The following is a 13,557-nucleotide window of genomic DNA, read 5'->3' as shown; positions in this document are numbered from 1 at the left end:
ATCTGACATCAGCTGACCAAAGGCTGCTCTGCTCAATTCAGTACTATCTGATAGCTCAGTGACCATGGAGTGTTTCAAACCTTTGTTGCTGTTGGCCATCTGTGGCTTAGCTTACAGTGAAGTAATCAAAACTCAGAAATGTTACATTCCCGGTAAGTAAAACATTGCAATTAGGATAGGTAGCCAGCTCGCATTATTATTATATAATTTTTCTAGTTGGTAAAAAATGCTTTTGTTTCAAATCTAGAATTGGGATGTAAAAAAGAACATTTTCTTAGTAGTGAGTCTAGTTTTTTACTGAATAAGGATTTTCATGAATCCCAGTTTTCTAGAATAGTCAATACTCCAGTACTGTATTGACAAAATAGTATTGAAATGGCAAAATGTCCAAAAAAGAGTTTTCATGATCAAATAAAATAAAATATTATTTACGCCTCCTATAGGCCTACTATTTAGGAAAATTTAACTCTGGAGCTGCTGCTTCGCTAATGCCAGCAAATTTGCTGCAGTATGAATGTAAATTTTATAAATAGATAAATTAATAAAAAAATATTATTTGAAAGTTATACCTACTATATTGTAACTTGCTGTATATAATTTGTTTCAGGGGAAAATAGAGAGTAGTATTGTATTTGATTTGTATAGTGAAAAAACTTAACGACAGCTTACAGCCTCTTTATTTATAAATTGTACAAAAAAAATCATACTTTTAAGTTGACGGCCTCTTTTCCCTTGTATTTGCCCCGTAAGCACGGATGCCTGTGCGTGAAACATATCCACCAAAGTAAGGGGTGAGGGTACAGTACAAGGGTATGAGCTTTACTGATAAAAAGTTGTGACAGTGACCAGGATCTGAACCCACGACATCGCTGCCTTGGGCCCAGAGTTCATGGCACTACGGACTCACCAAATACGATACTATAATATAGTATAGTATAGTGTATTTTAATATGACTCACAAAAATAATATATATATTTTGTATGAGATTAATAAATAAGGATATATCAATTTCATTATATACATTTGATAAAAAATCATAAGTTTCCCATTACAACCGAACTCGAACTTTTTTGGTTAATAAAATGATTTTATCTTCTGACCTTGAATTTTAAAGTCAGCAGAAACAAAAAATATAACAGGCGAGTTAGCAGGATAGCCAACATGGACCCCAATCGGCCATAAAATCTTAATAGGTTCTAAGTTAAGATTTTCACAATCAAGGAAGTTACTATAAATTTGAGGTTCCACTAAACATATCACACTGGGTGCATATTTTAAAACAAAGATAAATGTTATGTTGAAGAATAGTGTGATTGATAACTTTGTTACAGACCAAGAACATACCTGGAAAATAAGAACACAGTAGATTCCTCAAAATACCCCCGCTGCAGCAAATCTACAGACTAAGCAAATTTCCATTTTTATTTTAAATTATTTAAATTATTTTTTGTTTTTTAAGCTCTTCAAAATGGTCTTGTGTAACATATGAATTATGTTACACAAACATAAAGTTCTTGTGAGAAATTGGGAGATTTTTTGTTTTGAGGGTTAAAAATGAGGTAACCAATTTTTACCCCATAAAACCCCGTTCCCATGATCCGATCTTACTGGTACACAAAAATTTAAACGAATGGTGTTTCTGGCCTCTGGGGAAATGAAAATGAAAAATGTATCGGTCCCGGGTCCAGGTCTAACCTTGAGACCTACGGTAATAGCTTATTCCCTATATGGGAAATTCGCTAAAAAAGGAAAACAAGTACAACCCCTAAGTACCCAGAGCTGAGGCATTTCTACAAGATTGTTATATTTTCAAATATTTGCAGGAGGCCAATCCCCCAACTGTATCGTGCATGAGGTGAAGATCGACCCTTGTCCCGAGGCTGCTGAAGACAAACCATGTAAAATCAAGTTGGGAACAAATGCAACTCTCTCCTTCGAGTACACTCCAAGTGAGTACAGTGCTACCTTTGACTATTGATACAACTATACATCCACATGGTAAAGTTGTCGCCAGTTTTTTAAATAAAAATTGTTGTAGTTGATGTGATCCACCACCAACAAATTTGGGCTGATCTAAATTACTTATTTCTGTCGAATACACTATTTTTTTAAATAATTCACACTGATAGAAAACTTATTGCGAGCTATAGCAACTACTTTGACCCATGAACTGTATCAGCAACAAAAAATTAGGCAGAAAATAGAATTTTAGACACTAACACATTCTGACTGGCTCACACGACTACGTTCATTTTTTATAAAACATTGGCGACAGCTGGTCCATATAGATGGGATGTGTACGTCAGCATCCAATAGTCAATGGCATCATTGACTTTGGATGCTGACGCAGACATCCCATTTATGGACCTTTAATTTATTTAGCTCAGCTGTAATCAATAGTTTTGTTAAAAATACCATAGTAAAAAAATGTAAACATAACATTTTACAGACATAACTAATGGCCATTACATAATTAATTATGTTAACAATAGAACAATGGGGGAATTGCGGCACCATCTTCAAATTGAATGCTTCGAATTATTCGTCTAGTTCCCCGTAGCCTAAGCGAAACTGCTCGAATGATGGAAAGCTGGCTTTGGATCCTATATATAAAATACCATAGTTGAATAAGCCTAAGTACTGAAGATAATAACTGTTATTCTGTTGAATAACTGCCTAAAATTCAATTTTCACCCTTCGTTTCTGTTACCTATTGAGATAGTTAATGTGGCATACCTAGTATCTCTTATTACTGTAGGTTACACTAGGCAAGTAATTGTATCAAGTTGCCTTGGTTAGAAAGTTTCTCTAATTTAATTCTAAGGCCCCGGCCACACGAGGCGGTTTAACCGCGCGAAGTTAAGGGCTTCGACAACACATTGAATCAAATGAGAGTGGCCACACGAGGCGAAGTTTAGCCGCATGTGCGGTTGAGCCGCAACATGTCGTCCCCCGACCGCGCGAAGTTAAGCCGCGTTGGAGGGGATGACACATTAGTCTTATGAGAGTGGCCATACGATACGGTTCGACCGCGCGGCAGCCGCGCTTATTGGAGATATTCTTCGGACATTTCCAGTGGTTTTTGAGTTTGTTTTGTGTATTTTCTACCGGTTGCGTGGTGTTCAAACAATGTTTGATACATATGAACTCCGAACTATGGTTTCGAATGTGCTCGTAAAAGGTTTGGAACACAAAAAATTGTTTTTCCGTTATGAAGGGATGGACCCAATGATTTATGTTAACGTTCCAGATCACCACACGCTTTTAATGCACAAACTAACATAAGTGTTTCCCCATGACTAAAAAGAGTGAACTGAACTATGTTTTAATAGAGTACTGATACTGGGAAACCCCAACAGGAAGCGGTTCATCCGCCCCGTGTGGCCAGGCACTTCGCGCGGCTTAACTTCGCGCGAAGATAAGCCGCGCGGCTTAAATTCGCCTCGTGTGGCCGGGGCCTAAAGTATCTATTCGTTGAAGTGTACATAATACAGCATTTGAATAATGTCAAATATTACTTATTAATATACTTACTGCTTACTGCCGTGGCCACTTGTACCTAAGCTGGTACCGTACTTGGTCTCGCCAAAACGATGTTGCCAATTCTCTCAGTTATTTACACAAATTATTTACACAATTATTTACACACTGAAAATCAGATGATGACAAAACTCATAAGTAGATTAATTTGTTAAATATGCGGTTATGTTAATAATAATACCATTGATTATAGAAAACGTATGAAATTCTATAACCAATAAGCAATATATGGTTTTTGCAGCATAAAGGGATCATTTCTAAAAGTGATTAGCTTAATAGTTTTAAACTCCATTGCAACGCAGAAGTAAAGCTAATTAGTTATTATCTACAATTATATCGCAGTAAATATAAATACTTCAAACATTTCCAGATTGGGGTACGTCAAAAGCTGGAAGTCAAGCTTTCAAAGTAGGAACTTTGGTCGACATAGGTTTTGAGAACATGGACACCAACGGATGCAAGTACACAACTTGTCCTATTGAAGAAAACAAGCGTCAAACTTACACTTTCGCTCTGCAAGTTGAAAAACAATTCCCTGTGGTAAGAAAATTACTACTTTCAAATTATAGTATAGCCATGAAATATACTATAATCATAATCATAATCATAATCTCTTGAACAATCCTAACCATTATTACAAAGGGAATAATTTAGTCAGTTCAATGTTTATAAATCTGGGTTACTGGAGCTCAACAAGTGTTAAATAAATACATTACTCGTAAATAATATTTTCTCTCTAATTTTGCATAACAAATATTTATTAGAAGTCAATTGTATGGCAGTGGACATGTTTTGTGGATATTTGTTAGTTGAATGATAACTAATTGGCATTTAAAAATAATTAGGCATTAATGATTTCACTGATTTAATTACAGTTTATTGGCTTCTAAAAAAATTGTCTGCTAATAGAGTTTAATGTTTAAATTTACAAATGTGTAGTGTCAACAAGAAGAGAAGAAAAGTGGTGCATTTTATTTTCAGGAACATCAACGATTTGATGTGTTGTGGGTGTTTGTTATAATCAGTTATGGGTTGTTATTTATCCCAAAATACTGACATCAACATTCAAAAATGATAGTGTTTATGGTGCTGTGGTGAAAAGCATGTGGGTTTCTGTTTCTGGACTTGTTTTGTGATGTTTGTGTTGAGTTGTGTTGTGGACTGTTTGTGGTAAGTATGCAACTAATTGTTAGAAAAACCAGTGTAGTACAGTGTTAACTTTGTCTTTATTATTTCTTTTGCTCGTTGCACGTGCTATTAGGGGCAGAACTAACTTGTAAAGGGTGGTTTCTTGTTATATAATCTTTTATATATCCTATCCTATACAAGGCCAACTAACTATATTGGAACATTGAAAAATATAAAATACATGTCAAACCGATTTATAAAACACAATTTTTTTCATTAAGTAAACTAGACTGTCATTATAATTTGGAATGGGGATGCCACCTATGTGCGTGTTTTAACCCAAAATAAGTTATATATGATTTTAGATTGGAGTGTGATGTCTTGTGTAGCTTTGTTACTGACTACGACCAGCTGATCCTTAGTCAGGACCATTTATTGAAACTAAAAGCCCAATATACAAAACAAGAACAGCTGGGTCCAGTTTTGAACAAAGCTACACACTTTTCTCAGGATCAAACAGGCGACATTTTGATTACAAGGCGAACACTAAAACCACTGTGCTACCAGGACTCCTTCTCCGAAAAATGTATGGAACCACAAACATGTCAAATGAACAAAAATCAGGGGTTACTGGGTGTTTCATTATAGTGAAATTCAAAAACAGACATTAGGCACCTTAGACAAACTTAACCTACGTCTGTCAATTATTGAAATTTGCTGTAATTGCAACGACATCTATTTTTTTATGAGTATGTTTAGTACTTAATTTTTAATACGTCCAGACTTATAGCCTGTTTAATCTTACAATTTCTTACTGTTTCAGGGCACGCATCCTACCAAGTTTAAGTTATGGAATGAAGATGACTTCCACCAACAATGCTGTTTTAAGATTCCCATCAAACTTGTTAATTAATTTTACACTTTATATTGGATTCAAGATATTGTAAATTTTCCTAATCACAATGTACTTACATTTGACAAATATTTATTATTTGCAAGTAAAAATAAGACATTGATATATGTATTGTTAATAAAATACATACATATTGAAACATTTTTATTGTATTTTCTTTTTTGTTATGAACAAAGAGGCGAAATATCATGCTTTTGAATATGAATTAATTGACATTATTTTACCAAGTCAAAAGATAATTGCAATTTTCTATAAAATAATTTACGAAAGAAGAAAGGATTATGTGATGTTGATACGTATTCAACAAGTAAATTTATGGTTAGGAATAAATGCATATATATAATAAAAATATTATCATGGTTGCAAGAAGTTGTTTAAGCTACAATAAGACAATCGGTTCATAAAATTGGGTTGGAAATGTAATAGCCTGTCTTGTTTGAGGTCAAAACTAACTTGATCTTTCATCTTTATAATACTTATCTGACCTCAAAGATACAGCAAAATCAACAGATAAGACAACTGGTTGGCTAATATTGTTAATGAATTACAGATACTGGACATTAAAATAGAAGTTGTTGATGTGGCATACGTAAAACCTGGGAATGTTGATGACTTTATTTTAATTTTCATAAGAATAGGAAAAACATTAGAAGTGTATTGGATTCTAAAGGTGTGAAAAATATAGTTCAGGCATAGATGAACTAGTTAGTATTTTTACACCCAATATTAAAGGTCTTCAGATACCTTTTTGAATATTACTAACAAAGATGAAGATTTACAAATAAAGAGTAGATAGTGGTATTACTGCTGTTTGATAATTTTACTCGATTAATTTCAATGTTATATAATTTATTCATGGCTATCAGTGGCAAACAACTTTGAGGTTATCTTGTACTCTTGACCCCGTCAGCCTAACTAGAAATCACAGGAAGGGAAAAATTTATTCAGCAAAAAAATCATTTTATAAAAATAAACAAAATGTTTTATATTTGATTACACAACTGGTGACCGAATTATATATAAGCACCTGTAAAATTATCAAGGTAAGAATTATGTTTTGGATCACTGTACTTATAGTGAATTTCCCCAGGGAAGAAGCTCTTGCTGTAGGTTTTATAACAAGACCTAGACCCTTGACCGATTTGCATTTTTATTTTGATGTCCTCTGAGACCAAAAACGCTATTACATGTATCCGCAGGCATAACTCGATTTATCATTCAATTTTGGTCAAATTTGGTACAAAGTTTAAACCTGTTTTTATTCAAATTAGTTCTTGAAACGGCATGATTGTATCTTAGGAACAGGGTTTTATGGTGTTATTTTTACCCTCAAAAAACAAAATATTGTAATTTGTTTAGAATCAATTTCGTAATGCTTAAAAACCTAATAATTTAGTATATTAAAAAGGCATTAACACCAATTAAATAACCCCCAAACTTGTTTGTTAAACACAAATATTTGTGTATAAAAATTTTTGCTTTTTTGTTCCAGACAACTCATCAAATCAGATGGAAGTTATGGGACGAGGAAGATTTCCATCGACAATGCTGCTTCAAATACCCTCTAACTCTCATCAAATAATAAAGAAAATCCAATGTTACCAGAGCGAAATGTAAAGTAAAATAAATAAACATATTATAGATTGCACAAAATATATTTCTTGTGAGTTTCATACAAAAAAAGTTATTTGGCCAGCACATTGATTTTATTGGCACTTAAATAATCAGTTTTCAATATACGTACAACTATTTAACAAACTATTTCTAATATATCTCTATTTACATGACCGACCATAGTAGAATATTTACAGCTTAGAAGACTTGACATATATTAGTTTATAAACACTTCTTATTGAATGCCACTGAATTATCTATTTACACTGAACTATTTACATTTAGAACTACACTTAATGCAAAACTGTGTAATACATGAAATCTTTGGTCCCATGGTATTAATAAACAATAGAAATGTACAAATAAATTTAGATAATATTAACATAAATAGCCTATTATGATTTTTTATTTTTTAACTTGATTTTTTTCAATCATTAATTTAATCAATCGAATTTTAGAAGAAAGAAAACTTATCTAAAAGAACAAATGATAATGTTTTCATTGAATAACAGAAAGTAAGACTTAATTTATGGAATTTGGCATATAGAGAAAACTACTCCAAAAAAATATAATGCTTACACTCACACTTAATATTTGGCTACAAACACTTGGACTTGTGCTTAGAACTCCATATTACGAGAGGAGAGCTGATTCAATTTTGACAGGACTGATGTACACATTACAGCCGTAGTTGAGCTAGCATGATTACAAAGTCTAACAAAAATCAGCTGGCCAAAAATCAGCTGATCCGTCAGCAATAAAGCTACATGGGTCATATAACTCTACTCGCACGCTGCAATCATATTTAGAATAATGTATAAAAATGTTCTTGTGATTGGTTGGTTGGTACACCTTGGAATTATGTTATATACTGTTTGTCCTTGCCGAATAGTGTCAACAAAAATACTGTTTTACTCTCAGGTACTACACGATACACAAAGTATTGTCAGGAACAGGGAAGCCCAGTTGTGCTTCTTGCATGATTCTCAGCCTTGGTCCCAGCGGAATACCCAGCTTGTGAAGTCTTTCTTCAGTCAGGTACGGCAGCTCCACTAGTCCGATTCTTTCGTTTTCAAACACCGCGGCGTACTTCTATAAGAGGGATATTTTATTAGAATGTAGAAATACAAATTATATTTTTTCAGGCAGTCATTATGAGGTGTGGTTCTTCATTTGAACATCAATATCCTAAGCCACGTTTACGTTGGTGTTTTCAAAACGTATTTTCAACTAGGTAATTCAAAACAATCTAGGGGAAGATAGTTTTTGTTAAAAACATTGTGATGTTTAACCTGTTTTTAATGTTTCGGATAAAATATAATCAATAAACAGTTTTGCAATTGTTTAAACAGCTGTAATATGATGTTAGAAATGAGGTTAATGATATAAAATAGTGCAAGGGCAACTATCAAGAATAATTGTAGTTGGAACAGCGGGCTTAACTGAATAGTAAAGAGCTATCCTGGCACAAGTGGGCCTTACGCTTTCTCATTCAGGTAAGTCAACTACCGCAACACAATATTCATGTATATTAGAAAAGTTTTATTCCTAGAAAACAATTGTAATATAATCATTAGTCAAAATAGGAACCTCAAAACCTCACAACTAGTTCCCCAATGACAACTACGACAATATCTTACTTCCCTATAGAGAATCCACTAATTTACCATGATTTAAACTAATCAAACAACCCTACACTACAAAGTGCGATCAACATAGTAAAGTGCGACAATCGTACCTCATACCCTAACTTCTTGAGGAAGAGTCGCAGAAGCGGAGGTTCATCACCAAAAAACTTTGTGAGTTTCTTGACTCGCTCGGGGTTGCTGTTAGACTGTTCTACGCTGATGCGGTTGAGAGCACGAGGCATTGAGTGCGACCGTGCGGTGGCCATGTTGCTCTGTGTCCTCAGTGCAGCCAACTCACCTCGAATCACCTCCATCTCCTGTTTTAACAAAAATATTTTAAATAACGTAAACCACTTATAAAAAGTTTAGTCCAAAAATGTATATTGCCAACACAAACGAGGCATATTTCCAACAACTCTATATAGGCTTAAGTTCACTTAAGCAAGAAGTTCAGCTTTGATACCGAAGTAGAGCCGATTGTAGGACACTTTTAATAGCACTATAGGACCAGGAATAAGAGGAAATTCATTGGTTTTAATAAAATAATTAAATATTAGGTACCAGGAATTGGGCAAATACCCTTATTTTCCAGGAACAATGGAATAGGTTACAAGTCTGAATTGAATCCAATCACACAAATGGGCAGCTACCCTAATTTTAAATCTTAGATAAAAACAATACAATTCACAAAACTTTTTCACACTTTTTATTATTCAGTAGGGGCTAAAAATACTTTTACTCCCTAGAGAGTAAAAATGCTACTTTATATGCGCAACGCATGTATTTAAAACGGCTGTCTTTGCTGCAGTATGACAAAAAAACTGTAACTGATTTATTTTTCAAAAATGTTTCAATATTGAATTGAAAACTGTACAATTCTCATCAAGTCTACTCTAGTTATGAGAACTAGTTTGTCATAATAAATACCTGTATCATGAGATGTTGTGTTCTCATCTCGGATGAGAGATGAGCCACACTACGAGCCAACGTCACCACATGAGACTCCAGCCTTTGGAACCTCTTGTTGATACCCTGCCATGAACAGAGAGCTCAAATTAAAACTAATATTCAAATAGCATTACAGCCTATCCAGTGTAATCATGAGATAAAGTTCACTAACTTTTTTGTAAACTAAAAATAAAAATATCATCAAAATACTTAAGAACTTGAACTCTTTTCATAGGCAAGATTGTGAATGATGATTGTTCATTCCTTGTTACTTAATGTAAAGAATCATAAAGCGTATAGCAATCAACATACCTTGATATCCTTGACCTTCTTGCGCTCTTGGTCGTGGCGGCGCTTGTCCCTGATTGGCCGAGAGCTGACAGACGATGGTAGAGAGCTGAGACTGCCGTACAGTCGTCGCTTGTGTACCCGAGGGTCAGAGGGTTGGTAGCCCCTCCCTCCAGCCTGCTTTTTGACTCCTAGTAGCTTCAAAACCTGCCAACATGACTAGTTAAACTCCGTTTTCAAAATTTAGGCGGTTTGAGGGGAAGCGATCCCATCCCCTCCACCTCATCCAAATTTTGAAACAACAGCCAACATCTGATCAGTTTATGTATAAAGTCTAAAAAAGTGACATACAACAGTGACACATTACTCAGTTCAATAAATAATCAAACAGTATCACTATATGAACCACTAGCATCTCGCCACTTACCTCAGAGTACATGTTCTCCAGTCCCTCCAGTTGTTTCCTGATGGCCCTTGTGTCTGTAGTGTCTATGGTTGTGTCTTCATCACTAGAGTTGTTCTCTTCATCCAACATAGAGTCCAGCTCAAGGCTGCTACACAGCAGGGCTGCAAACACAACAGAATGTGAAGCAGTAATTTACAACACATGTTCAAAGAAGTACAGGGTGTTTTTAAAAGAATGCCGGGTTTTCAAACGGTCGTTTCTCGGTGACTATTCAAGATAATTAAACAATTTAAACGTCAAATTGAGGGGAAAAGAATAAAGTTTTTTTCTCATTGATTCATACAATTGGGAATGATTTAATAAAATTCAGATTTTCATCAATCTGATATGAGCGTAAAACTGGCTAAGTCTTTACGGTTAGGGCGATCGGCGGGTTTGTCTGATGTCTTAACTGAATCTTTTTCGGCACAAAGGCTCTATCTTTTATAGATAACATCATAAAGTGTCCAATTTAGGTATGTTAAACTGAAGACTTCATCGAGCAAAAGATTTTTTTGGGCTTCTGATGCAGAATTGTTGGATTTCTTCGTCTATGTCATCGCTTGTTTTTAGCCGGCCAGGTGAATGTCTTTTCAAAACACTTCGGTGCCACGCAACTCATTAAACCAGCTTCAAGTTTCTTTATCATCAAGTAGATTTAAATTTAGTTTAATTTAGAAATGTATATAAACTCTGCAAACTACAGATTACAATGATTGCCTTCTGTTGCGCCTTAAACGTCTTACTGGCGACTGGCGTCAGGCGTATGAGTCACAATAGCGGCCTATCATCCCACACCTGTTTTCGCATGCCAAAGTCAGAGTTGCCACACGGCCCTTGCCACACGGGTTACAAAACTTAGTTATTTTAGCTTCAATTTGGAGTATTAAACGTTTAGTTACCTTGAATAGTATCCAAGCAATTACCGTTTAAAATCCCAGCATTCTTTTAAAAACACCCTGTATTATAAAAGAAGAACATTATCCGTAAAAGAAAAATATGCTTGTTTTGTTTGACGTTTTGGAATGCTTTTGAGTTTCCTGAGCCACAATGGACTCTATACCAATCAGATAGGTCTGCATCCCAACAAAAGATTGCAGGCTAAAGAGGACAAAATGTTAGAAAAGTCCCAGTGGGCTCATACCCCACCTTAACTGAACTTAACTATCACGTCACATCAACAATATGTCAATCAACAATGATTGTGCTTCTGACCAAAATAAGAAAAAAAAAAATAAGAAAAAATAGGGGGTTAAGGGGGTGCGGTAGTCCCTCGGACAGCTAAGGCTGCAATGATATCTGAAACCGAGGACTATTTCTCCCCCAGGGGCATCTATGGTGCTCAAGACCGTCCGAGAAGGCCAGTACAAAAATGAAGTACAGGCCTGTGTAGTCCAATGACTGCACCGTTCACGTCGTGGCCCCTGTCACGCTGATCTCGGCGGATCTAGGCTAGAGTCCTGAATGACTCTCTGGTGGGGGGCAGCAGCACCATCAGAACTGGGTGTTTCGTGCTGGTCTAAGATGAGGCTTGCCTCTCTTAGAGCAGGGAGCCCACCCAGACGTTCAGTCATAGCAATAGCTATGTCTGAGCATTGCGGGCCCTGGGCTAAGGTGTAATGCGACCCGTGCTGAGAGCCTTGCGGCACTGGGGGCCTAATACTCAGTGTCAGAAACGGAGCCTTCTGGGAACCAGGGGGAACCCAGTCGTATGAACCCCTTACCTCTCTAATCGGGTCACTGGGGAGGTGGACCTTATATACCCGGTACTCGTGGGAACAAAATGGATGTCCAAACAAAAGTTAGTAAGCAAACTGACAAAAACATAACTGATGAGCAAGAAAAGTGTGACCAACAGGTCGAAAGCACTTCTATTGCTAGTGTAAATGTAGAAGATCCGACCCTAATGGAGGAGGAAGGCCTACTAAAATCTGATGAAGATGACAAGCTCCCGGAAACTGGAAAGGAACGAAAAAACAAACGACTTTCCAGGGGAGAGCTACGAAGACAAAGGATAGCGGAAGCTCTAGCCAAAGGCGAGAAGGTGCTATCTAGAAGTGAGAGAAGGCTGGCGTGGGCTGCCAAGCACCCGAACTCTGCTCCCGGCGAAGCCGGTTCCTCTGGGAACCAGGATGCTGGGAAAAAGCAGGGTGAGGGCGGCACTCCCAAAGCCGACTCTGTTGAAGCCTCTAGAAGGACGGGTGGAAAGAGGGGGCGAGAGCACCTGACACCTGAGGATGCTGGGGGTGATAAAAAGAAGTCAAGGAGGAAGGAAGGAGAGGGGTCCGGTGTTTCAAAGAGGACATCGGCACCCACATATTCAGAGACATTGTCCGTAGAGAAGATGGCAATAGCCAGAACTGAACACCCGGACAGGAAATTGACAGAGGTTGAAGCCAACAAAATCAAGGGGGAGCTGTCCAGACGGGCCATTCGTGGCAAAGACGTCAGGATAAGCAGCTGCCATCTTGAAGGTGGATGCCTAGTAGTCAAACAGGTTCAGGAGCTGAGCCCCTTTGAGGGCAGCTCGCTAAAGCTTGCCCCAGCCAAAGAACTTGTAAAGGCTGTGAAAGTATCAGTGTTTGTTCCCACCACAACGGGGGCAACAACCAAGAAGGACGTGATGCAGGGCATAAAGCTGCAGAATGACCTTGACACAGACCACTGGGCGGTCGTTGGGGGGAACTCAAACCCTAGCGGACAATTCCTGGTCATAATAATTGACGAAAACTCCCTGCAGAAGCTGAAGTCTCTTGCGATGCGCCCATTCTTGGGCTGCGAGAGGGTAACCTTCAGGTTGCATGGGAGCAAGGATCCCCACAAGTAGAGGATGGTTGCGGTGCTCCAGATAAATCTCCAACACAGCAAGGCGGCTACGGCTACGCTTTGCCAGAAAATTCTTGCCGGCCGCATAGGCGTGGCTCTGATCCAGGAGCCATGGACCGCAGGAGGCAGAATCATGGGGATGAGCACCGCAAAAGGTGAGTTGATATATGATACTGACAGTGACAAACCTAGAGCTTGCATTTTTGTCAGTAGAAATATTAAGACA

At 37.0% G+C, this 13,557-nt stretch overlaps 2 protein-coding genes across 4 annotated transcripts in view; one reads left to right on the top strand and one right to left on the bottom strand.

Moving 5' to 3' along the window:
• LOC128986189 (MD-2-related lipid-recognition protein-like) lies at positions 1-7,235 on the top strand. Of its 3 annotated transcripts, XR_008490105.1 has the most exons (5): positions 1-152; positions 1,825-1,950; positions 3,912-4,081; positions 5,493-5,633; positions 7,075-7,235. XR_008490105.1 is itself a non-coding variant. In XM_054406389.1 (4 exons), the coding sequence occupies exons 1-4, from the start codon at positions 65-67 to the stop codon at positions 7,162-7,164; spliced, it is 474 nt and encodes a 157-aa protein (XP_054262364.1). In that variant the 5' UTR covers positions 1-64; the 3' UTR covers positions 7,165-7,235. The 3 variants fall into 3 exon arrangements, 2 of the variants coding, with proteins under 2 accessions (XP_054262364.1, XP_054262363.1); XM_054406389.1 differs by lacking the exon at positions 5,493-5,633; XM_054406388.1 differs by lacking the exon at positions 7,075-7,235 and having other exon boundaries at positions 5,493-5,725.
• LOC128985166 (uncharacterized) overlaps positions 7,227-13,557 on the bottom strand; it is a 32,019-nt gene continuing 25,688 nt past the window's right edge. The window contains exons 13-17 of the mRNA XM_054404547.1: positions 10,488-10,627; positions 10,085-10,267; positions 9,752-9,856; positions 8,935-9,141; positions 7,227-8,288 (exon numbers count right to left, since the gene is read on the bottom strand). Of these exons, the coding sequence (XP_054260522.1) occupies positions 8,121-8,288; positions 8,935-9,141; positions 9,752-9,856; positions 10,085-10,267; positions 10,488-10,627 (803 nt within the window). The 3' untranslated portion in view covers positions 7,227-8,120. The remainder of the gene's footprint in view (positions 8,289-8,934; positions 9,142-9,751; positions 9,857-10,084; positions 10,268-10,487; positions 10,628-13,557) is intronic.

Source organism: Macrosteles quadrilineatus, unplaced genomic scaffold (genome assembly GCF_028750875.1).
Source record: "Macrosteles quadrilineatus isolate MER2022 unplaced genomic scaffold, UCM_ALF_1.0 Scaffold_2__2_contigs__length_208266976, whole genome shotgun sequence".
Classification (NCBI taxonomy): Eukaryota; Metazoa; Arthropoda; class Insecta; order Hemiptera; family Cicadellidae; genus Macrosteles; species Macrosteles quadrilineatus.
Note: the sequence above shows the minus strand (reverse complement) of the source record. Positions and strands in the feature narration are given on the sequence as shown.